Here is a 26707-nt window from a genome sequence, read left to right on the forward strand (position 1 = left end):
AGAGAGAGAGAGAGAGAGAGAGAGAGAGAGAGAGAGAGAGAGACTTGTATATTTCAACAATACAGACATCAGAATAGTATTGACTAACACAAAGACAGAATCTGTTGTTTAGGGAAGAGAACCATTGTGTTAGTAGTAATGACTATTCTCCCTTAGCAAATTAGAAAGTTTCTGGTAACAAGACTGTGAACTATTCCACTTAGTTGAACACTGATTTATTCCTCCGTGAAATTTCATGGCCTCAATGATGATGGCTAGAAGAGATGCAGCTATGATGTGCTGGATGTTATTTTACTAAGTGTAGGCTGATGACCTGTCACCCATCCTTAAGTCAGATGCACTGAACAGGGTTTTATTTTAGGTAAATTTTCTGGATTGAATAGGAGGGTCACAGGTGGGGTTGATTCAGAATCCACACGCAGGCCAGGTAGGGAGCCTAGGACAAATCAGCATCTCTCAGAGAATTTGTGCACCTCTGCCCTGGGGCAAAGAAAGGCTTCTACAATACTAGGAAACTGTCTGACCCCCACACACTCATTTGACATTTCAGCTCAATCATAAGCTTAGAAAGCATTAGCAACTTGGCTCTTGACCTAGCTGCCCTTTTGGGGTGGGAAGATGAACTTGTCTTCCTATGCCTTGCAAATATTTTATCACTAAAGTATGTAAACAAGCATCTAGAATATACCAAATACAAAAATTCAGCTTAGGGATGGCTTGTGGCACTTATTTTGGGCTATTTCTGAAGGGGAAAGAGAGGAAAAGTTAAGCCCATAGGCAATCTCACATGGCTTTTACTTTTTACTTTCTACCCAGTCAGCATGGTACTTGCTACTTATTAAGTACTCTACAAACATTGTTGAGTGAACATAAATAAATAAATAATGACAATACAATATATGATGTCAAGAAGACTAGATGAACTTCTTCATAAACCTTGGTGATAGCTGTACTTGTTCTGACACTCAGACATTAGTAAGAAAATCGTTGGCATGGGAAGGTGTTGGATTTCAAGTGAAGTCCCTATTGTTCCTTCCATGAGTAGTGCACTCTTAACCTCTCTGAGCCTCCATTTCCTCCCATATACAAAGGTGCTAATAACTTTTAGCTCAATTCTGAAAACTTACGATGATGTTTAGAAAGGGCTCACTACACGCACATTCTCCATAGATGGTGAGTACGATTATGAAAAGCAGTACTGACTCTCATCAGCAAGTAAATCCTTTTGTCCCCATTGGAAGGCTTTTCAGGATGGGCCAAACTCAGAGAGGCAGTCAGCTAAGGTAGGCAACATGCTCATTCTCACTTTCAGAGTCAAGGGAATGGCACAGATCTAAAGGAACCAGCAGCACATGCTTTTAAATATTCATAAGGGCTGGAAATGTCTTACTCCTTCCGCTTTCTCTGCCATCTGCTTTTGTTTCTTTTCTTTTCATTCTTATGCCACAGCTGCAAATGAAAACAACCATACAATAACTCAAGTTAAATACAAAAGTCAAAATAAAAACAATCTCATGGGTAAAGGAGAAAAGGAGTTATAAAGTTTGACTCTTGAGCTCATGCGGCAGCAGAAGCAAGAGAAACATTTGATGTCAACTAGACCTTCTAGAAACTAAAACTTATATCCTATGTTTGTGGTGATGGTGAGAAGAGCAATCACTATAAATACATAGCTGCCCTGTAATATCTGGTAACTATGCCTGTGACTCACATAGCTACTCCTCAAAATAGGTAAATAGTAATTGTACCCATTTCCCAGAAAAAGCCAGTGTGCATCAGAGGTGAAATAAGAGATAAGACTGAGATTTGAATCCAGATTTGTATGAGCTCAAATCCTAAGCACTCTCTACTCCATTGCTCTGTCAAAATGGGGAAGGGACATGGAAAAAATTAATTTGGGAAATATTTAAGGGAAGCCATTTGTACTAAACTGATTTATTCCGATAATTAAAATTTGTGATTATAGCTCTAATTAAAGTTAACTCAGATAATTGGTTGTTGTATTTGTGAATGTGCAATTAGAATCTTCCACATAATTGCAGGGTGCTCAGCATCACCCTTTCATTTATTAACTGCATGCAAACTACAGCTTTGCTCTTCTAGCTTCGGCTCAACCAGAGGCTGGGTACAGCTTCTGAGTCCCAGGAGTCCTAGGACCATGACCTGTGGTGCTCACAGCAGGAGATAGGTTCAGCCCCATTTAACATGTCTTTGTCTAGAGGTCAATGAGCATCTCATCTTCAAGCACCATGAGAGAGGCTCCTGTGGCCAGCACTGTTGTCCTGAAAACTCCTAGCAGCATGCACCTGAAGAAAAACTGGCAGTAGTGGTCCTCATGTGTTAATTACACTTGTGAAGTCTATTATGCATAGAAAGGGCACCTGCTGGCAGTGAAAATGACTAGAATCCGCCCTTCCTGTGCAGTGAGCAAATTGAGAGTTCATTTCTACAGGAGATAATAGTTTTCAGATTCCACTTGTGTATCCCCTGCAAGGGGATGTACTTAACATTTAAATCATCTGCAGAGGAACAAACCTCCCTCAGATTTACATGTTGAGGGCTCCCAGCCCTTTGCTTAAATGCTAGTTATCCCTGCTGGCTCCAGTCACCAAGGATTCAACTTAACCTGGTGACTTTCAAGGGAAGGATCTCAGTAGAATAAAGTAATTAACGCTGACTCCATTTTCATGACATTTTTACTTTCTGCCCAGAGCAGTTACATCAGACTAAAGTGATCATTTTAAGTCTTGACTAGGGGGTGGGAGTGGGGGTCTGCTGCCTTCTTTTGCGGTCTTATCCTTTCATCACAGTTACATTTTATAGTTACAAGCAAATGCCAACTCCTACTGGCCTGAAATCAACCTTTGGTCAGATGTCAGGAAGTTCTTTGTGAATACAGAAGACTAGGAGAAAGGTACCTGTTATAAACACAAGAAGGACTCATCACAAAGCTATTTAGGCACATAAAAAAAAAAAAAAGTGGAACTGAACTGGAAGATTCAGCACCCTTCCACAGCAAGCCTTCTATTCCAAGCTTGAGCTGCTACTGTGCCTGTGGCTCAGCAGACAATGACACTCTTGAACTCTGAAGTGAGAGATGGCATTGGAAAGAGGATCTGGGACAATCTTCACTGAAAAGGCAGAATGAAAAGACAGAACAGGCAGTGGCTAGAATGAACAACTAGCTATGTTCCAAAAGAAAGCATTCAATTATAAAAATTACACTTCATTATAGAAATAGAAAATATAACAAAAAGCATGCTAAAATAATCTCTTCTCCATCTCAAGTCACTGTTAAATATTTTGATACATTTCCAGATCTTGGTGTTTTTCCATGCATACAACTATACCTGACTTTTAGGACATGTACATATATGTGCATAGTTCTTGCTTGTGATCCTGAGACTAGAACCACACAGAACACAGTATATATGCTGGAACAAGTTAATAAACCCTTTGGGGCCTTGGTTTAATGACCTGTGAAGTAGAGTTAATCATACCTGTTTATATGCTGGGCTATAAGAAGAATGGAATGTGATCACAGAGGTAAAAGAGATGGTCCAGTGACTGGGGCCTCCAGACTGTCATCACTAGTGTCACCAGAAGACTTTTTCCTCTCTGTGATTTTGAATCACAGAGCTGCTGGGTGGTGTGCACGTGTGTGTGTGTGTGTGTGTGTGTGTGTGTGTGTGTGTGTGTGTGTATGCGTGTGTATTTGTGGGTCTTGCTATACAACCTCTGGAGGATTTGGTACTTGATATGCAACCCAGGCTAGCCTTGGATTTGAAGCAAACCTTCTGTCCCAGATTTCTAAGGACTAGGATTACATAAGTGTGTGCTACCACACAAAGCTTAAGCTGATAGTTTTAAAATAGCTAGTAATTTAGCAACAAAACTTTGCAAATAATGAAATGCTGAAGTTGAACTTTTTGGCAAAGGGATACTCTCAATTCCTGAGCCCTGCCATCTCTGAACTCCGAAGCCCATGCACTCCTATCTAAACATAGTATTAAGCACTCCAGGCAGCTCTTTGTGCAGGACTCCGAGTTGTCTTTAAAGACACTCAGGGCTGTACGTGTGTGTGTGTGTGTGTGTGTGTGTGTGTGTGTACTCACATGCCTGTCTGTCTGTCTGTCTGTCTGTCTGTGTGGTAAGCAATGTTGTGTCTGTGAGGCTGTTATATATGGAGGAGGGGTTCTCCATGTAACCGTGCTGGGGGTCACTCTGTGAGGCTGTCTCCTACCTTCCTCAGCCTTTCCTCTTTTTTTTCCCTCCCCTTTCCCTTTCTTGGGTGTGTCTTATGCTTTTTCTTTCCTTCCAACTTCTCTGTCCTCTTCTCTTTGATCTTCTGTTCAGTCCTACAATCTTTCATCTAAACAGTGACAACACGTACTACCAGATGACAAACATGTTCTTTCCACTGATGTACTTGTCAATGGAAAAATAAAGAACTAATTGGTTTAGAAGCTCAAAAAAAGACAAGCAAAGGTCTGCCTGAGGACCCAGGGCTTACACACCTTTGTAGTGAGAGGAGGGGGACTGCAGGAAGGGAGAAAAAATTCTGATGTATTCCAGATAAGTTCAGGAAGCCCTGTCTTTGGATAGACTGTTTCTCCTTCCTCCAAGACAGGAAAGCCTTGGAATTCAGGCAGGCCCCCTGCCTCCTCAGGTCTCACAAGAATAAGAAGTCTCATGTTTGGCCTGACCATGATAGGTGTAAAGGAGTCAGGAATAAGAGTAGAGGATTAGTGAAAGTTCAGGATGGCTGACACCATTTTCTAAAGGTCCTGCCTACAGTGACCTTTAGAATTCCCCATCAGAATCTATCAAAGGAAGAGCAAATAGGTGTTCCCTTATCATGTCTATCTTCAACACCCCATTATCTGATCATCTGAGTGCCTATTGATGGAGACTAACATCTTGGCCTCAACTAGGTGTTGCCTGGCATCTGAAATATAGTACAACTATTCATCACACTGAAACCTCCATGAAGGTCCAGCGTAAGAAGGTAGGCAAGCAAATCTAGCAGGGTCAGTGAACAGGAAGAGAGGTAGTTACAAGGAAATCCAGACAAAGCTGTAGTCAACTCAGAGGGTATGAGAAGCAGGAAGAAGGGGGCAGTGAAAAGGCTTTCAAAAGGTTGCATGGTGTCAAGAATCACCCTGTTGGGTGCCTGACAGTGTGTTTCACGTTAAAATGTACTTCTATATAAGTAGGTGTTTGGAAAGGATTTGAGGAGGCCCTCTTCAGGAAAGGGCAGAAGCAAATTCACATTCTCTAAGCTGAGTAGCCAAGCAGTAATAAACTTGAGACAAAGTGTTGTCCCGTTAGCTCAACCTTGTTTGTGCTATTTCATGGGCTCTCTGAAGGAGGTTGGTCACCTCTGTATAGATGATAAACACAACCAGTGTGAGCTCAGAGTAAGTGGGAAGGGCTACGGGGATAGCGGGAGAAAGGAGCTGAGGATGTCTAAATAACATACATGTGTGACATACACTGTAGATAAGGGGACAACAGCAAAAGGGCAGTGAGGGAGGTTCCTAAATGCTGTGCTAGGAACCAAAGGATATGGAGGTTCTGGCACCATGACACAGCTAAAGGGACAGGAGCCCAATGACCCTCACCTTGACTTGGGGCAGAGGGGTAGCTAGTGGGGACAGCACAACACTCCATGGTTTTCTAGGGTATATGAGACACAGGACCTGCCTAAAAGTGGGGTGCTGAGGGAGCACTGGGGTCTGAAAACACTCGAGGAAATCAGAGACCCCAAATAAGGTAAAACTATTTCAAGGGCTTTGTATATTGATCCTTCTGTTTGAAAACATATAATACTCCCTTACCTGTTCCACAAGGGATCAAAAATGGAATCCAGACCAGGAGTATCTAGAAGGTATCTTTAATGAAAAACAATTTCCAAAATTCAGCAAAATGTAAAAAAACAGGGCAAACACAATGTGGGCTCCGTTCCTGATGATTGGCTCAGTGGTAAAGAACACTGGCTACTCTTGTAGAGGACCGGGTTCAATTCCTTAGCACCAATATGATGACTCACAACCATCTGTAATTCCAGTTCCAGGGAATCCAATACCCTTTTCTGGCTTTTGTGGACACTACCATACATTTACCAAACACACATACATATAAAAAAATAAATAAAAATTAAAAAAAAATGTCAGGGCTGATAGTGTTGCATGCCTTTAATCCTAGAACACAGGCAGAAGCAAGCAGATTCTGAGTTCCAAGACAGCTAGGGCTACACAGAGAAACCCTGTATCAACATCCCCTTAATCCCAACCCCTTACCTCCACAAAAGAAACAGTCTTTAATAATTCATACATCTAGCAGGGAACTTGGAGAAAGTAAGAACAAGAAAATCCACTAGGATCGGAAAGATCTCAATATAAAGAAGTAGGCCAGTTTATTGTTATTATACCTGTGGCTTCTTGAAAAGAGGCTGAACCTAAAACATCCAAATCAGGTTTACCACGAATACCTCAAGGCTTGTAGGACATAAGTTGGTTACTTACATGAGCCTTTTCAGAGAGGTCTAAAGAAAAGCAAACATAGGGTTGACTGGCCTCTACCACTCTGAATCAATGGCTAATTTCATGAAGTATTTGGTCACAAGTAAGGGCCATGGTCCCCAAAGCGGAGCCTTTCCCTTGGAGCTCCAATTTCTGGCAAGGCAACCAAGGGCCTTTTCCAGGTATGCACTATAGTCCCTTTACAACATCTACTGACATGAGCTGTTCCAAGCCAATGCCTCGTACAACAGAGAAAAATTATTCATTAAAAACAAAACAAAACAAAGAATGGATCCAAGTCAGCCAAGTAGACTATCCCTTCTGGCATACTCCCAATGGCAGTGAGGTGCTTCAGAAGGCATGGTGTCTCCCATGAGCCACCCATCCCTAGATGGTATTTTATCTAAAAAATATAATTGTGTCTGAACAATTTCATCTTGCTTCTTTCCTTTCCTCCACTAATCCATGCTCAACAGTGAATTCCTCACAAAGCTTCAGAGGGTTATATACCTGGGTATGGTGACACATGATAATCTCAACACCCAGGATGCTGAGGGAGGAAGATTCTGTGAGTTTGCAGATTGCTTAGGATATACAGTCTCAAATCCGGTCTCAAAAAAGGTAAAATAAAACAAACAAACAAATGAACAAAAATAGTCAGGAGCAAGAGGCCAGGGGGAAATAAAAAGAGGAAAAAACAAAAAACAAAATAACAAAACCCCAGAAGGCCCAAACCACAGCTAAAAGCAAGTCTAGTGGGACGTGCCAGGGCATGGCTGAAACTGGGAGACCTTGAGGATCCCTGATTCTGTCACCAGTTCCAATATGTTGTAGTGGGAAAAAACCCACACAATTTCTTGGTGCTTTTTCTTCTCTATAGAGAGAAGTGTTAAAAGTATTAGCTTTTCTCTTGACTTTGTCGAACGCCATGACATAAAGCACTCTGCTGTCCGGTACTCCACACCCTGTACCTTTAAGACTGATTTTAATTTAGTGTCACCCACAGCAGTTACAGGTTAAAGCCTTCACATACATGGGTCCTTCCTGGATGAGGAGTGACAGACGCTCAGCAGCCTTACCAGCAGTAGTCCAGCAGATGTGGGGGCAGCACGGGGATGTACACATGCTGCCAGTACATGGGGTAGAGCATGGCAGCTGAGCCGTGGATGCAGGCCGTCAACTGCAACAAAGAAGGGCAGACAGTCAGACCACAAGGCAGAGTTGAGGAAGGCTTGTACTCAAGTTAAGGACTCAAAGTCACAGGAGAAACAGTTCCTTGGCAGACATGCCCACCCCAATGCAAAGCAACTGACTTTCTCTTGAAAACGTGTTGTTCCTATCCCCTGATTTTAAAGCTAATGCATGGATGATGGGGGCTGGGGGGGATGTGCAGCTTAGTGGTAGCTTTTGCCTAGTATGTCTATGTCTAAAGTCAAGTCTAATTCTCAGGACTACACCAAAAGAAAAAAAAAAAGGAATAAAAGGTTTTAAAGCTCATGCAGATTTAGAGTAGAAAATTGAGAAAAAGAAGAATATGATAAAAGAATCAGCATTTTCTGAAGATTATTTAACATTTTAGTTTATTATACATGCAAATACTTATAGTTCCTTTTTAGGGGAAATTAAAGCTCTAAATATTATGGTTTTTCTCTTTTTATTTTGTCATTATTTCCTGATAACACTTTCCTATATCCTTAAATGGTCTTAGGAAACACACCCTTTCATTATCCCCAGTGTATTCTTCATACTCATTTTCCTGCTTTCTATCCTCAAATTACACACTTGTATTTGGATATACAATTGCAGAGCTTACAGATATGTTACAGTGCTCAGCAGGCAGAGGAAGGTAAGGAACTACTTGTGTCAGTGTAACTGACCGCTTCTCCAGAACTAAGCAATGCAGTCAAGTTTGAACTTACTTTCATCTTACTATTTTCACCCCTCTGATTAGCATGGTGAATAGTTTTTGGCTTGTTTCCTGACTCTATTTCTTACAAAAATGGCCCCTTCCTTCCTTCCTTCCTTCCTTCCTTCCTTCCTTCCTTCCTTCCTTCCTTCCTTCCTTCCTTCCTTCCTCTCTCTCTCTCTCTCTCTCTCTCTCTCTCTCTCTCTCTCTCTCTCTCCCTCCCTCCCCCTCCCTCCCTTCCTCTCTCTCCCTCTCTCTCTCTCTCTCTCTCTCTCTCTCTCTCCTTTCTCTCTCCCTCCCCCTCCCTCCCTTCCTCTCTTTCCTTTTTTTGTAGACCTTTAAAAGGAATGCTGATATCATTTAAATTGATTTATAAGCAAGCATTGAGGACTTGTAAAGTCCATCAACTTATGTAATGTTTTTGACAAGCTGGCTTTCATTTTCCTCAAGTTACTGAGAGTAGAGGTTTGAATGATTGTGTGGATAAGATCTTCCTTGTGATGAGCCCCACTCCTTGTCCAACGAAAGACCTCCAAAATGTTTACAAGCATTAAACTCCTGAATCCATCTGCAATTAATGTGTGCAATTAATGTAGATCTGCAGTGAGAACTTACTTCTCCCGAGTAGCTGATCAATTGTTCTAGCGTGGTTTGTAGGCTTATCCTTCCCCATTTCTTTCAACAACATGCTTAGTATTCCTTGTCTTTATTTTTAAGAGCGTGAGATGTCAAAAAAGCAGTATTTGATAAAATTAAAGACAGATAGGTAAAGGTAATGAAAAGCAATACAATCTCTGTAAAATTCAATATGGCAAAAGGAACAGGATGCAACCCTGGGGATCCAGCTACTCAGTAACATCAGCCCACAACTCCTATCTCTGTCTTTTTCCTTTTGTTTCTTTGGTTTTTAGGATGCCCCCACGGCCTTTTTTGGAAGCTGGTAGTAACTGGTCTTTGATGACAGAAGGACATTTATGTGGTGAAAGAGTAATGTGCCAAGACCCACTTAAAAGAATCCAGGTTACTATAGCACAACCAGCTTTAAACTGAATATGCTGCTGATGCTTCACAGTTGTGAAAGCTGTGTACTGAAGCTAGGATACTCTGCCCCTCCCCCGTTCTCTTCAGAACTCATTCTTTAAATCAGGTACATGTGGGGAGTTGATCCAGGGAGTGTGGGGGGGCTATTCATAGGCATTGAGGTTCAATCACAGCTGCTGTATAGATACATTATTGCCATGGCTATTCTCACCAGTTTGGAAGGGCAAACATAATTGATGGTGTGTTTTGGAGAACAAACCATCTTTACTCAGATGCTACCCACAAGTCAGGCTGGAGGATTACTGTGGTCCTGAGCACCAGTCCTCCTGGCTCATCTTTAACCAGCATTCTTGCTCCATGCAGGTCCAGTCACATCACTTTTTGCTCGCAAGCCTATAGGGCACAGTTAAAATAGAATGCCTGTGCCAGATCTGGTTTATCTGTGAAGCAGCATCTTCAACCAAACTCAGCTGCCTCCCCAGTTTGCCCTTGGAACATACCATTTGCAGAAGTAATGGAGTGATGGACTCCTTCCCTTTCCTCACTCTTTTACCCATCTCTCAAACCTGCAGGGATTTGTTCTGCTGGCAAACTCTTCCTTTAGGCCCCTGACCAAGCTCTCCTTTCCTCTCTGTAGCCTTGCCTTGACTCTGTTACTAAATGAACTGTAATTACTGAAGTTTGTCCCCTGATTATGATGTACACAATGACCCTATCTTTTTTCATCTCCATATTTCTCAGCTGCATGCATATAAGTGTTTGTCAATGTAGTGTACACCCTGAATAAATTAAAAAACCAGACAAGCAACCAGACTCTGATTTAGACTATATTTACAACATAAAGATAGCCAGTAGCTTAGCTTATATATTAGGCATTGTCTAACAATCTCATTAACAATGGGAGTTCAACAAACTCTTATTCCAAAACAAGGACAAGCTTAGACATACAAATATACTACTTTTGAAAAAAATTGAATCATCCATTCACCCATTCATCCATCCATCCATCCAATCAAATGCCTGTGCTGTATTTCTACAGAACATTAAATAAATAGATGAACTATAATATATGCACTGCAAAACCTATTCAGTACTAAGGTAACATCATCACATGAATATGTTTGAAATTATCATAAGTTATTCACTAGGATGATTTTGTTTGACGTGGGACTGGATTCCCTGTTTCTTATTTGTTTAAATTGTTTTAGGCCAATTCTCATCTTTAGACAATATCCCATCTCTACCCCTACCCCCGAGACAGGGTTTATCTGTGTAGCTCTGGATATCCTAGAACTCATTCTGTACACCAGACTAACCTCAAGTTCAGAGATCTGCCTGTCTCTGCTTTCCAAGTACTGGGATTAAAGGTGTGTGCCACCAGTGCCTGGCTCTAGACAACATTTTTTGACTTAACTCTTTAATCTCAAAATAAAACTACCAGATTAAATGATAAGATTTTAAACTAGTTATACTTCATTAAAAACAAATAGACAAACCTACAAGCTTTTAAGGGTGCTTCATCATTTCATTAGAGATTTTCTAAGGCCAAGTCTCTAAAATTTGGGTAAGACACATTCACCAATTTGATTAAGAAAACCAACAAACCAAGCAGAAGATTATTTGGCTGTTTCTCAAAATATAAAGTGACTCTCATTCTGTGTATTGTTAACAACAGTGGCTAAGCTAACAGCAATGGGGTCTCCGTACATCTACATTGACCCAGAAATGATAAATGATCGACAGAGTTCTATATAGTATCACCAGCCACATATAGGAGTCTGAAGGACTATGCTCATTTCCTGTCGAGGATAAAATCTTAATGTAATGAAAGTATACAATAAGGACTATAGTCAACAAAGGGGTATGTGAATATTTAATTGAAGTGCAAGTTGAGGAAAATGATTCTATCAAATATCTCACTTGGTAGGAGAATAGAAAGATTGTATGTGTAAAATTTGCCCAAAGTCATTAGTTACAATGAATATTCATCAGAAGCCAATTATCAATCCCATCTAATGACACCCCAAAAGATTTTGCCCTGAAGCAGCTGAATAGTCTAAGGTTCCAGACAAAACTAGACAAATTATACAGCCAACAGTCAGTGTAGCCAGGACACAGGCTGTAAAGTAAACCACTGGTGGGTGGTGGCGGCACTTTAGCAAATTCTGTCCTCAATTAAAGGTGCACAAGGTCAGTTATATCTCAGAGCTCTATATATGGCTTCATTAGTTTTCTGTGTGGCTGGGTAGGACATGAACGGGGAGTGATCAATAATGCAGGTGAAAGACAGCACAAGATGCTATGCCTGCTCTTTTTTGTTTTCAGTTTAAGGTATTTCTCAGAGATAATAGATAAACTGATGGTTAAGTCATAAGATTCCAATGTTTCATCTGATTCCATAATATAGGATTAAAAATAAGACCCCATTCTAAGAGAAAAATCCCCACACTACATGCAGCAGGCATAGTATTAGGATGGAGGCTCGTGGGAAGCCTTGTTTTAGAGGTATGTTCACATAGGTACCCAGACACACTCTCTACCATACTTCAGATAGGAAACAGCCTCAGAGATGAAATAACTAGCTCAAGGACACATGGTGACATCGTGACAAAATTGGGATTCTCACACAGGTCCTGTCAGATGATAATGGCTCCTATTTCTACAACACATAAATTAAATTAGAAAGCATCTTTGTGTCTACCTGGTGCCATCACTGTACAGAGCATCCCAAAATGTATGAATACTGTTCCTGTCAGCAATACCCAATTATTCAAATACTCATTTGACTTGCTGTTAAATGGCCAAATATCTAGGATAGAGTACCAGTAATCATTCTCCTTCTTAAATGAGAAAAAGAACAGAAAAACTTTATTACATGCCTAAGAGATGACAGCACTGGACTAGAAAAACAATCAGTTAAAAAACCACATATCTGATCACTTCCTGGGGATTATCAATTAACTAACTGTGACTTTAATCCCCAGGGGAATTCTAGGTAATGACTGCTAGTCATGGAAAGGTTTACATGTCGACCTGGACACACCAATTAGAATGTCTTGCTTTTTGCCATGCTCCTTCTTGAACACTTAAAAGGGAGTCTTCCACTAACTGTCTTTTTGATTTGAGCAAACTACTACCTCTCATGGGTCTTAATTTCCCTAACATCAAAAGTTAGAGGCTGGCCTGCAAGATTCATGTGCCCTTGTAGCTTTAACCCTAGAGGAACGTCCATCCTTTGGCATGAAGGATGCCCCTCCTCTATTTCTCTTGGCCAAGCAGACATCAGCTAGAGTCCATTTTTCAAAGCCCGTTTCTCACCTTTGCAACCACAAGGACACCCCCCCCCCCCGCAAACTCTTGAACTAAGAAGTGCCACCTTTTCCTTCCAGTGGGGAGCACAGCCTTCCTCTATGTCTACCCCATCTCTCCTCAACACTTAGAAAAGCTCAGGAGGCGATTATGGGAGAAGACCCAGAACAAGGCTCCAGCTGCAGTTCCACAAGAACAGGGACCATATTCAAAGTGTTTTCTTATTTCCTATGTTGCCTGACACTGGGCAGGTGGTGGGTCAAGTGTTTGAGGAACATGAGACTGCCCTGGCTTAACGTCAAGAAGAATGCTAGGCAAGGTCACCCAACATTCTTGCAAGCTACAGTGGCTCAATAGATCACTTCCGGAAACTGCACATTTTTTGAGAAAGAATTGAGACTCTAAGATCTAAAGGCTGGCACAGAGGGATGGGATGGTTGCAGTCATTCTTCACATCCCTGAGCTGAGAATGTTAAACAATCAGACTGACACCTGCTTCACAGGGTGAGAGGCATCTGGATTTCCCCTCTGGGTTTAAACAAAAACAAACTGATGAACTAAAGAATTGAAAAAGAACTGCAGATTTGTAACTTTAAAGTCCATGCTTTTCAACAAGATTCATCCTTTGTCCATTGGCTTAGAGAATGTTGTGTCTTGGGGAACTTATTAGCACTGTCAGCTTGAGAAGTAGGATCTTACAGTCTTTGTGGCTGTCAGGAAATAAGTGTTGCTGTGACTCAAACAGCACTGTGATTTTTGCTTTTAATTACAAATTATTTTCAACTTGGAACTCTACTGTAGAATTAGCAAAAAGTTTGCAGGTACTCTGTGAGCAAACCTCATCACGTAAAGAAAAACCGTTAAATTAGAAGTGGTCTGGCTATGTTCCAATTGTATTGACTATATTAGGAGTGGAAGAGTTGGCTTTAAAGTCAATTAGCCTTCCCCTAGTTCAGACAGACACCTAATGTGTGACAAGAAGAGCAAAGAATGTCCTGCTTAGAAGATGAGATGCAGTGCTTCTATTCAGATGAGTAAGGGAAGAAATCTTTCTTCAAGTAGTTTCTCTTGTGGTTGGTGGAACTCAGCTTAGCTCTCCTCCTCTTCCATTATCTTTAGGGAAAGGAAAACCAAAGCCAAACAAATTCCAATGTGGTCAAGTAGAGTCAGGCCTCGGAGAACACCATGATCCAGTGGAGCAGCAGCTTTCTCGCTTAATTCCTCCTCTTTCCATTTTCTTTTTATAGCTACCTCCTAGCTAGAGTAATTAGAGCAAGTTATTAATCAGAGTAAAAAGCTTTCCTGCCAAGATTTGACACTTCAAAACATCAAAGCAAAGCAAACTGCCAGAGAAAAGTGTTAGCTCCTAAAGCTGAGACAGAAACTACAGCAAGGTAAGCTACGTTGTAGGGAAGAAGCCACCACAAGAGAGGAAAGCACTCCTTTTCATCTTTAAGGTGAAAAAGAAAAAGGCAAGGTTGCATGATTAATAAAAAGCCATATAAAGACAGACAGCAAGTGTGTGGCTGCACCTCTAGTCTGTGCCTGTGACAGCCACTGCTGAACAAGGAGATGGCTGCAGGATCCCTCCTAATGTGCATCTGTCATCAGCGAATCAAAGCTGGTACTCAGGAAGAAATCAGTTGGCCATCTCATTGAGTCTAAGTGGATTTATATTTATTTTCAAGCCTCTTAAGATTATAGTTTATGTTTAACTAATGGATTTATACCAGTGTTTTAATGATGCCTTTTTTTTTTTTTTTTCTTCAAAGCCTAGCAAGCTTTACTTCCAGGACTCAGAAGGCAGGGGCAGGCAGATCTCTGAGTTTGAGGCCAGCCCGGTCTACAAGAGTGAATGCCAGGACAGCCAGGACTACTACATAGAAAGACTCTGTCTTAACAAACAAATACACACCAAAAGAAACCTAACATAATTAATTAAATTAGGAGTCATAAGCACTATCAGTGGGAAAAAGAGAGAGGGTGTGTGGTGAGTTCCTAACCTTGAATGAATACATGAAAAATCTCCCTTATGGAACAAATCCCAAATCCAACCTTAGCAAGTTAGAGCAAACCCAGAAAGACTAAAGCCCAAACCAGCCACTTTCATGACTATGTTTACATGGGAAATGTGCTTTACATGTGTTTAACTCATTCACCTCCCGTAACAGCCCTATGAGGGAGCTATATTAATGTCTCCATTTTGCAGGTAAGAAAATTTGCCTATGGCCACAAAGCTCAAGTCTGAGCTAGGATATGAACCTTGGGAAGCTAGGCTTCTGAGCTTATGTTCTCTACTCTCACGAAGCTGCCTCTGTGCTCTGATCTACATTAATCGGACAATTACAGATCATCCACCATGTGTACACACCATGCCCTCAAGCAAGTTAGAATAGACAGAGAAAGATCAAAATGCAAACAATCAACTTCAACACAAAAGCATTATGAAAGAGGTGCTATAATAGAGGTTCAAGTATGTCAGTATATACAGAAGGAATCCCTGATTCTGCCTGGGGCGAGCATCGAGCAAGAGAGATTGGTTCATCAGAGCTTTCTTTTTTCTCTTCTCTTCTCTTCTCTTCTCTTCTCTTCTCTTCTCTTCTCTTCTCTTCTCTTCTCTTCTCTTTTCTTTTTTCGCCTCTTCTCTTCTCTTCTCCTTCTTTCTTTCTTTCTTTTTTTTTCTTCTTGAGACAGGGTTTCTCTATATAGTCCTGGCTGTCCTGGAACTCAGAAATTCACCTGTCTCTGCCTCCCAAGCGCTGGGATTAAAGGCATGCGGCACCACCGCCTGGCCACACCCAGCTTTTTTTTTTTTTTTTAAATGTGTTCTAAAGCTCTAAATTCAAATGCTCAAGGTTATGCAACAATCTGTTTAGCCACTGAAATGTCTCCAGCCCTGGGTATTCCTTAGGTTTTAGCAGAAGAGATTATTTCTTATGACTTATAAATCATACCTCTACCCAAGAAACACAAATGGGCAATATTAAAATTACTTCCCTCTTCATATGTTTGAAAATCTCTAAATGGGGCCCACTTTGGCACACATCTCAAAGGCATTTGTTAAGGAAGCAACACTGAAGCACTATGTACTATGTTAGTTGGATGAGGATTTATCATTTCCTCTGATGATTTTGAAAGTGGCATGTATGGTCACTTTGGAGTGCTGTGAGACCAGGCTATGCACACAAGGATTTGTACAAACATAAGAGAAAATCACAGGTTTGCTTTTCTCCTAGCTTGTTGGTTACGGAATCTTCCAGCTAGGTGCCTCAGACAGTCCTGCGGGTAGAATCTTCCTCAGAGAAAGGATAGCAGGGTTGAAGGAGAGAGAATCGGACTTTAAGATAGGGTCATTCTGTTCTGACGCTACCTGTCTCTGCCATATATTTAATCTCCTTGAGCCATTTTTAGCCACATGGCCATGGGCAAATTGACCTCTGACATCTCTCTGCTTCTTACTCTAAAAGTGGGACTGGTAAAGGGTTCATAATCATAGAAGAGGTAAAACCATTACCCAGCACTGACTATACACTATTCATTCTACAGATGCCACTTGTCACTGAATGTCATCTTTGTAGGCAGTGACCCCTGACCTAACTTTCAGAGTCAAAGAAGGTAGTAGAGATCCTGGAACATTTTGCATGCTCTGTGTGTATGACTGATGGTGGTGACAGTGAAATCCTCAAGCCACAAAGAGTAATCATAACAACATGAAGGTTTTGTGTCTTCACTCATGTCCTACAAGTCACTAAGTCACTGACTGAAGGGTCATTCAACAGAGCTTGAGTGGCCCAAGTAGCTGCTGCGTTCACATGGCTCACATGGCCTCCTAAAGGAAGGAATATAAGCAGCCTCTCTGTCTTCATTCACACAGCTCAGAAAGCTCTGAATGGGCGTGGTGCTGCATGCCTTTAATCCCAGCACTTGGGAGGCAGAAACAAGGGGTTTCTGAGTTCCAGGCCAGCCTGGTCTACAAAGTGAGTTCCAGGGCAGCCAGGACTATACAGAGAAACCCTGTCTTGAAAAAAAACAAAAACAAAAACAAAACAAAACAAAAAAAGCTGGGTGTGGTAGTACATGCTTGTAACCCAGAGCTGAGGGCTCACTTGTCAGCCAGCTGAGTGCAAACAACTAGTTTCAGGTTGAGTGATAAATTGTCTCAAAATAAACAAATAAACAACACAAATAGTAATAATGTAGAGAAATGATTGAGAAAAGGCATCCCAGCATCAACCTCTAGTTGCCACATACACCTTCAAGTGAGTACAACTGTACATACACAGACACACTGCTCCCCGCTCCCACCACAGAAAAAAAATATATTTATTCTGCAAATTGCCCCTATTGCTCAAGTAATAAAATTTTAGGTATGTTTTAATGAAATGGCTAAAAACCCCTATCTTGCTTCTAGATCTAGTGTCACCAATGCGTCCCGAGTCACATGGTGGGTTGCTCTGGCCTCCATAGCACTATGAGAAGCAGGATTATGCTCAGAGATGCCCTTCTCTAGACTGGCCAAGGCCACAACAAAACCTTGCAAAGAGAAGATCTCTCAAAGAACTAAGTGCTAGTCTGCCTTCACAACTGCCTTCTAAACAAACATATACAATCTCTGTTATATAGTTCTAAGTGGAGATGAACCAGTGGTACATAACTAACAACACCAACAAATTAATATTGTTTCTGAGGGGAAGAACAGTATGCTCCATGATCCCAAATCTGGTTGCATATCAGTCAACACGGAAATCTGGAAAAACAAAACAAAACATCCTGGGTTCTTCACTAGACCTCTTGAATTAAAGTGTTTGGAGATACTGTCTGTGAACCTGCTTTTTAAGCATGGATTCTGGGTATTTCTAACAGTATTTGGAATTGCTAATAATCTGAGTGCTCTGTCTAGTCCAAAGCAGGTGTTCAGTGTTTGTTCAAACTATAGAAGTGGCAAAAGAGGAGGATAAAAATCAGTGTGGCAACTGGGGTGGGCTGAGGTTGTATTAAAGGATCACAGACTCTACGGCTAACACACTGTATTGTATTATAGTTTCCTCAACATCACAAGGCTCTTTTTGCTCCAGTTACAGTTCATGGTAAACAGAAGAAAACCAACTTACACATAATTAAATGAATACAGTTCAAAAAGCAGTGAATTATATTTACGTTTTAAAAACCGACATAAATAAAACATAGCAATCTTTTCTCCTGCTTCCTATCAGTGGAGGTTTCTTTCATTTACTTTTAATGGTTTTTCATATTCTCTGAGCCACGATAAAATTTTATGTAATGGAGATTAGAGAGGCTATGCTACTTGTGAGTTTGGCTGCTGAGCCTATATTTCATGCCACTTCATTACATTTTGTTAAGGATTTCCCTCTTCACCAAAAGGATTAGCTTGCTTCTCACTTCTTTGAATACTCTTCTTAGGTTGTCAGTGTGACTAGGTTAATCTCAACCCCACCCCCTCTCTCAACATATAAAAGATGAACAAACAAAATGTTCGATTTATTTTATTTTTTAAATAGAACACTAAATTTAGTCTTAGACTTCACTGTTTGGGAAGTTTCCAGTTACAAGGTCTTGGCTTCCCTTGAGCACAGTTTGAAACAAAATAATGCAGTTTGTTCCTACGGCTGGAACATGCAGAGTGGAGTGTGCAGGCAAAGAGGCCCTGGCTCAAGTCCAGTGTTTCAAACCTCCTTAAACTGCCACTCTCTTCTTTGCTTCAAGGGCTACAGATAAGCAAACAGGATTAGTTTGTTCTAGTGCAGAAGAACCAGGAAAGCTTTGCACATGCTGGTAAGATGCCTGGCCATCGCCTGGGCTGACACGGCCATGTTAAGGTGGAGTTCCTCCAAAAAGAAGTGAAAATTAAAGCAAATCTGAAAATGTGCCTCAGCTACAAACTGTCCTTTCTCAGGTCACCAGAGCAGATGGTGTGCTCAGACAATGGACTGCTGTCTGTGTGAGTGAGTGTGATGGGGCAGGCAAGGTTGGGAAACGATCCAGGACTTCTCGTGAACACTGAAGCATCTACAAAGGCCAAGCTGGGGGTGTGGCAACAAGACACAATTATCACCTACCACTTGTCCAGGGCATCAGTACATAGGCCCTGCCCAAGTCCTACATTCTCTGGGGAAAATGTGTGTTTGTCTAGCTGAGAAGAAAGGGAAAAATAGTTTTGTATTAGTTTTTTTCTTTTCTCTAAATGAGGTACACTAGAAAAATATTAATTGTAAAATATAATTATACTAATTCATATTAATGTAATTATGTATGGGATCTATACATAATTACATGTGGAAGCTCAACTGCATAATTGATTTGCCACTGAATAGTGCTTTCTTCTTAACCATTTGTTTAAACTCATCTCTTGGATAGCCTAAATAAATCCCTTAGTGAAGTAAACATGACGTTTCATCAATTAGCTGGAGAGTCTGGGGTTTCTAAAGTTCTTCTAGCACCCCTAACTTATAATGGGGGCAGTTACAGTCAAGAGACAGAAAGCTGGAAGGAAGTACAGCCCATGGCTCCTGAAGCCATTGTGCTGGCTCAGAGTCCTACAACCACGCTCTGATCATGGTAGCTGGGGAGACTGGGCAGACATGAAGTCTAACAAAGCACTGACAATGGTAGAGGAAGGGACATTGGCCAAGAGACAGAGGTGTGCATCCCTTGTACCCAGATTTGAGCTGGTATCTGAAGTGAAGAGCTTAGCTGTGTGCATGTGAAGGCAACAGCAGGCACTCAGATCCATGGTCAGTGGAATCAAGCCAAGGTTTCTGGGTGCACAAGCGTCATAAGGAACTCATGACAAGTGGAGAGTTACCAAGGACTCAGTATGACGTAGCCAGAGGGTCCTGTTCCCAAAAGAAGTGGTTTTTAATTTTATCTCTTCAGCTTATCTTATACAGGCATTTCAACTTTTTGGTTGTTAGTATTTTTATGTACAAAAAGGTAATGAAACCAAGTTGCTCCTGGGGTTGTTACAAAAACTAATGGGAATATGATAATCACAGGTGCCACAGACATACACACATGCAAATACACCTGTGGATATATGAGTATGCACAAGAATTATGTTACATAGCATTTCATACACTGAATATACGGCTCAGAAGGGTTAATGTAAAAGTATCTTAAGAAAGTGTTAGAAGGCCAAGGGTTTGCTTTATGAAATAATGAGGGTGGGTCTACATGAAGGTGATATAGATATTTATTCTGGAGATATCATCTCTGACCTTCTCTGGTAGTCCCAGAGCTACATAAACCCTCTAATTGCTATGTAGCCTGGCTTACTCTTCATCTAGATTAGTACAACCAGTTCATCCAGTCACCATATCCACCAGCTCTTATCATTTTGGCTTTTAATAAGAGTTTTCTAATTTTCTTTGTGGGGTGGATGCACTTAGCAACCTATTCTATTTTCTGGTTCTAGTGGTGGTTCCCATACAAGACGGCCCCAAATAATAGTACCTGGTGGCAAAATAAGAATTCTGAAGGGGCTGAGATTCTCTGTACCCATAGTTTCTGACTGTGTCTTTTTTCTAGAAAATTCCTTCTACACAGAACCTCATGATCTATTTTTGTGTCTCTGTCTCTTTCTCTCTTTCTCTTACATTGACTTCAAGCAAGTTTTTTTATTCCACCTTCCTAAATGAACAGGTTTCTCTATAAAATAAGAAATAATTCTAAATACGTGGAGTAATGATGGTATTACAAGTTATAATTTCTAAGATGTTTCTATCTTTGATATACTAGCTGTCCACAGTATTTCCAAAAAGCAATGAGTTAAACTTGGATGTGAAAATATGGGAGAAAAATAAGATTCTTGTGTTCCAAGAAATCAGAGAACAAGATTTAGCCAAGCCTTCCCTATTTATCATTTATAAAGGAAAACAATCAATAAACATTAACTGAGCAAAGAGAACAAAAACTTACATTTGTCTCATACAGAATATCACAACGTTATTGACCGGGACACCCTGGGATACACATTATCTGACTCTGAACTAAGCAGTGCTAGGTTTGTCTTCAGACAGTCTGTATTAGAGAAGTTTCACTCTGGAGTGCTCAGTAACCTTTATCTTTCAGATCCTCAATAGCTGTGAAGAGCATTAAGCTGTTTCTTATAAGGCAAACTAGAGACCGTGGTTTGTTGAGGTAATATAGGCACATCAGGCTCTCCCATGAGGGTCCTCAGAACAACTCAGACTGAAACAGACTTCACATCTGCCTCATCAGTGAGTAAGTAAAAGCTGTGCTGGATGAAGTCAGAGGCAACAATGGCAAGACCTTCATTCAAATCCTGAATCTGGAGAGGACCAAAGGCTTGAACCCAACTCCTGTTTGCTCAGCTCCTTCAACGTCAAAGACTTCACATACAGAAGAGAATCTGGATGACTGTGTGCCTTCTGGCTGGGAACAGAATCCCATCTCCCAAGAAGAGGGTAGTTTCAGCACCAGTCACAGAACCCAGATCTCAGCTGCAGTCAACCATCTGTAAACAAACAAAACCTAACAACCCAACCCACAAAAAAAGTAAAATTAACACACGTTTGAAACCTTAGCAATGATTCTGCTTAATGATGATTATCCTTACCCTTAACTCAATCACACAACACAGAATTAATCTTATTTCTAAGTCATCATTTTTTGGTTTTGATTTGAAATATTAAAATCTGACCCCTCATTAAAGCATTTATTGATTTTTATGAACATGTACACATACTACATAGCAGACCATGTCCTAAGACTTTGCAAGTATTAACTCATTTTAATTTTACTAACATGAGGTCAACTGCTCACTCAAAACTACTCCAGTAAAATGGTGAGTGAACAAGAGCAGAGGACTAGACAGGAAATAGATGATTTTCAAGGGATTTTGTTCTAAAGGGGAGAATATTAAAGGGGTAAAGGGAAGAATGTAAGTGGGAGAAGTGGATATGATTCACAGGAAAATGTCTTTTATTTCATTTATATGTGTGCATGCATGCATATGTGCCATGTGGAGGTTGGAGAACAACTTGCAGTAGTAACTTCTTTCCTTCCACCACCACATGGGTGTTGAAGACTGACTTGGTTATCAGCCTTGGCAGCAAGTGCCTTTACCTCTGGAGACACCTACCTGACCATGTTCTGTCATTATGGTTTAGGAGTCCCTGTATCATGCTGGTGTGAGCTTTGGAAAGCACCGGCAGAGGAGAAACAAAGACTGGGCAGAACTAAGCTCTTGCTTCTCTGCCGGAGCACTTCCTCGAGGTGGCATGGAGGCAGAATAAGAAGCACCTTCTCAAAAGGCGTTTCTCATGCCAGAGAAAATCCTGATCCCTTTCCTCACTCCTCTCCACTGTCTCCTCTGTTCTCCATTCCTGGCTATGTCTCAGTAGCTACTGGGCCTTTATAGGTCGTGTACGTTCTCATTTAGGGCCTCCTTTACTCAAATGCAAGCTTCAGGAAATCAGGAACTTTTGTCTATTTTTGTTTGATGACGACTACTGAAATACACTGTGGGACAAAGTCCATGGATATTCAGAGTGACTGGTTATAGAGGACAGTTCACCCACAAAGATAGGCACGGTACAGACTGCAGATACAAGATGTTGACAGGTGTGACAAGGCAGTTGGACTCTCTTCTGAATTCTACTAATTGGGTACAAAATGCTGGGTTAGGAGTTTGAGACACTGCTTCATTATCTTTTCATTTCCAGAGCTGTAAAATCTTAGGCATCATTGATTTTTTTTTAAAAAAAGATTAATTTATTTAATGTACATGAGTGCACCATAGCTGTTTTCAGACACATCAGAAGAGGGCATCAGATCACGTTACAGATGGTTGTAAATCACCATGTGGATGCTGGTATTTGAACCCCGAACCTCTGGAAGAGCAGTCAGTGCTCTTAACTGCTTAGCCATCTCTCAAGCTCCACATCATCGATTCTTTAACCTTTGTACAGGAACTATTTTGTTTCTATCCCTTAGGCTTGGCATCTTATTTTTCTGATAAAAGTTCTTGAAATAGAACCACATATAAAATTAAGTACATCATATATTAAATTTTAAATAAGAAAACTTTAGCCATCTAAACCTGCCACCTAGCTCAGTGATTAACAATCAAATGGTGACAAGACCCAGCGTGGCCTGCTGTCACTTTTGTACCCAAAGCATTGTTGGAAGTCAGTCTTAGCCATTGGTTTATCTACTGTAAATGAGAGGGTCAGAGTCCAGTTGCAAAGAAGGCCACATGGAGTCCAACACAGTATTTAGTACTTGATATTCTGAGAAGAGACTGTTGGACCCTAATCCAGCTGAAGACTGAAAATGGGCTAGGGTGTACCACACTGATAGCTTTTTCAGTATGCTGGGTTTGTTCATATTTAAACATTAATTCATTTGAAATTTAGTTTTGTATGAGTAAAACAGACACTCTTCTTTTCCTTCCACAGGTGGACAACTACTGCTGAAATGTCTGCCTGGTTTTGACAGACAGTTCAGTGCCTCCTTTGTTGTTTATAGAGCCCTTGTATTCTTGTGGGCTGTTCCTGGGCCTCTATTCTGTGCCATTAGCCTGGCTACATTTCCAGTGTAACCACTAGCACAGCAGACCAGTGAATACAGCTTTACAGAAAGTTTTACTAAAGCAAGCTAAAGCTATCACAATCTATTCATTTTCTTCAAGTATGATTTTGACTCTTTCTTTTGGCTTTTCCAAATTAATTTTAGAATCACCCTGTGATTCTGGGCTTAAAAAAAAAAAAAAAAAANAGGACTGGAGAGATGGCTCAGTGGTTAAGAATACTGACTGCTCTTCCAGAGGTCCTGAGTTCAATTCCCAGCAACCACATGGTGGCTCACAACCATCTGTAATGGGATCTGATGCACTCTTCTAGTTTGTCTGAAGACAGCTACAGTGAACTCATATAAATACAAATAAATAAATCTATTTTTTTCCTTTAAAAGAAGATGCACAAAACTTGAGAAAGAAACACAAGGATGTTCTCTGGCCTCTAAACACAGGTTTATGTGAACACACACATGCTAACAAGTTGAGTAAGTGTGATAAATGCAATAAAGCAGTTTCACTAAATTACTACCAGTGACTAGATGAAATAATATCAGTATTTATGATAAAGTGACATTAACCTTCTGGAAACTGAGAACTTTCATAAAATTATTAACCATACTTAGCAGGTAAAAAAATTAAAATGTAAATAAGAAAAATTATGTTAAGCATACAACAAAAATTATTAATACAATACAGGAACTCACTCTAACTTAGAAAAAACAAAACAAAACAGTCTGAGCATGGTGGCTCACACTTGAATCACAGGATGAAGTAGGATTGCCAGCCATGAGTTTGGGGTCAGTTTGGGCTATATAGTGAGATCAATACAAATCTGGATTATAAAGCAGAAACCCTATTTCAAACAGACAGAAGCAGGGACTGAGAGATGGCTTAGTGGGTATAGCACTTGCCATATTAAATGTGAGGACTGGAGTTCAGATCTCCTGATCTCACATAAAAAGCTGGGTAGGGTGGTGGCTTGCTAGTAATCTCAGTAGGCACGAGGATGAGACAGACAGGGAATCCTTGGCTAAACAAGATGTCTAAAACCTCGAGGGCCAGGTTCAATGAGAGACCTAGCCTCAAAATATAAAGTGGACAAAGCCACCTGGCATTGTCCTTGGGCCTCTACATGCACACAAACGCATGGCTAACCACTTCTACACATTTACTTCTAAACATGTAAATCACACACGCGCGCACGTGCGCACACACACACACCACATACCCAATTTCTTCAAAACCCACAAAACAGAACAAACCATCAACCCTCCTATAGGATAAATGGAAAAAGATATTAACAAAATACACAAAGGAAATAAACTAATGGAAAATAGTTACCTCTAACCAAAGATATTAAAGTTAAAACTTAACACATCATTTTGAATCTATTTTTATTGCAAGATTAAAAGGTAGCACAAGCATGCAGACAATACATACAAAGACACAGACAGTTCTAGCAAAGGCTGTAGTGAAAGTCGTTCACTTGTATACAGATGACAACATTCACTGTTCACAGGCCCAGCCTTCTGGGGAAACAATCTGGCAGCCCCCAATTCTTGGTGCTTAACAAAGCCTTTGACCAGAAATCCCACTGCTTAACATATTTATTATTTACAAAGTCCCCATATACTTGTGGACTGTTTCAATAACAGGGAGCTCAAAGATTTTTGCTGCAGTATCATTTACTTGAGGATTTATCTATTAACAACCTAAATGGCCACCAAGAGAAGAAGACTTTAGTAAATCATAACTATATCACTACAATGGAACATAGTGATGGCATTTTAAAGAAATGACAAAAATAAGCTTATGTGGCACAAAACTATTTATAATTGATCATGAGACTGTAAGAATAAATGAAATGGGCTTTGACACTGTAAAGGCACATGAATAATTAATGACAATGATGTATTACCATATGAGGGGAATGTGGCTGATTCATTTTCCTAAAATTTTCTTTAATCTTGCCGATACATCCTTCAATTAAAATTAGATGACTGCAAAGCCGTCTCGAGACGGTCTACTCACGGTACTGAGCTTGCTGCAGATGATGAGGATCCGGCGTTCATACAGCATGCTGGCGTACAGATGCAACATGTTGTTCACATCCACAGCCACAAAATATTCTGTCAGATTTCTCTAGGAAAAAGAAGAAAGCAAGGCTTGTGGCTTATTTTGTTTGTTCTTATTACGAATAGTATCTCATAAAAGCGGGAGAAAGCAAATAATCAGAAGGCATGTGCTCTTCTTCCTGTCCCACTCTTTCTACCTGGAAGCCTCAGCTCCACTCATGTATGAAATCATGAAATGCAAAGTTCAAAGAGGCCGTGGAGACGAGCAGCCCGAGCAACTGCATCTTTGTGTGGTGATTATGGGTTACAACTTGAGGTCGTCGTACATAGCACTGTGTTTGCTTTTCATGTCATTCCAAAGGATAAGAAGCAATGGAACCCTACAATCTAAAAAACGATGAGACCAAGGCTGAGGGAGATTCTCTGAGATCAAATGATCTAATAAGCAATGAAGACAGGACTCTGCTCTCATCTTTAGACCCAAAGTCCTAGAACTTTTCTAACATATGTTGCCATGTATCCTAGCAAAAGAAAGGGTCCAAGCTTCAGGCACTACCCAGTAGATCCTAGCACAAAGGTGGGGCATTACTTGCCTCATCCTTACTGTTCGCAACCAGAGCATACATTTTCCAAACTGGCTCTGCTAGAATGAAAGCAATTTCAAAGACTTACAACTCCCAAATACTTCGCTTAAAAGGGAAAAGATATAGATAACCAGCAGCAAGTTGTGACAATAAAGTGTTTTAAACAGCTTTTGTTTTTCCCCTGTATCCTGGGGTTCATTCCTTTAATTAGCATTATGGATTAGAACTCTTCAGATGTCAGCAGGGAAATAGATAACACTTCATTTCTACAACCCTTTCTATATCCACCTGACATTAATAATACACACGAATACGCTAATTTCTTTAATGTTACAGGGTTTCAATACTGCACAATGCAACTCTCAGGAAATAAAAGGAGGGAAGGTAAGTTGCAGCCACGAGTGGCAGTTTATCATGATTAAAGATCTACAACCCATAATTTAAGTAAACCAGTAGATTTTATATGCAAAATACCATAAAGTGCTTTTCCACAGTATTATGGTTAAGGATAAGAATGTGCATTTATCTCATGATTTATTACTATTTGACCAGAATATTAGGCTAACCACCAAACCTCACAAATAAAGAGCAAGTGGATTGATAGCATTTCTCCCCTACACTAACCACTCCCCTACACTGTCCCTCCTAGATATTGCTCATTCGCTATCTACCATGATGAGGCTTTACACAGGTCATCCGGATTCAATCCT

The 26707-nt window shown here is 40.6% G+C and overlaps 1 protein-coding gene across 6 annotated transcripts in view; it reads right to left on the bottom strand.

Moving 5' to 3' along the window:
* The window catches only part of Dennd1a (DENN domain containing 1A), a 473824-nt gene that overhangs the window by 198264 nt on the left and 248853 nt on the right, over positions 1–26707 (bottom strand). For all 6 annotated transcript variants that reach the window (XM_021192483.1, XM_021192480.2, XM_029536942.1 and 3 more), the window contains 2 exons: positions 25370–25480; positions 7604–7704 (listed from right to left, as the gene is read on the bottom strand). In XM_021192483.1, coding sequence (XP_021048142.1) covers positions 7604–7704; positions 25370–25480 — 212 coding nt within the window. The remainder of the gene's footprint in view (positions 1–7603; positions 7705–25369; positions 25481–26707) is intronic.

Source organism: Mus pahari, chromosome 3 (assembly GCF_900095145.1).
Source record: "Mus pahari chromosome 3, PAHARI_EIJ_v1.1, whole genome shotgun sequence".
NCBI lineage: Eukaryota > Metazoa > Chordata > Mammalia > Rodentia > Muridae > Mus > Mus pahari.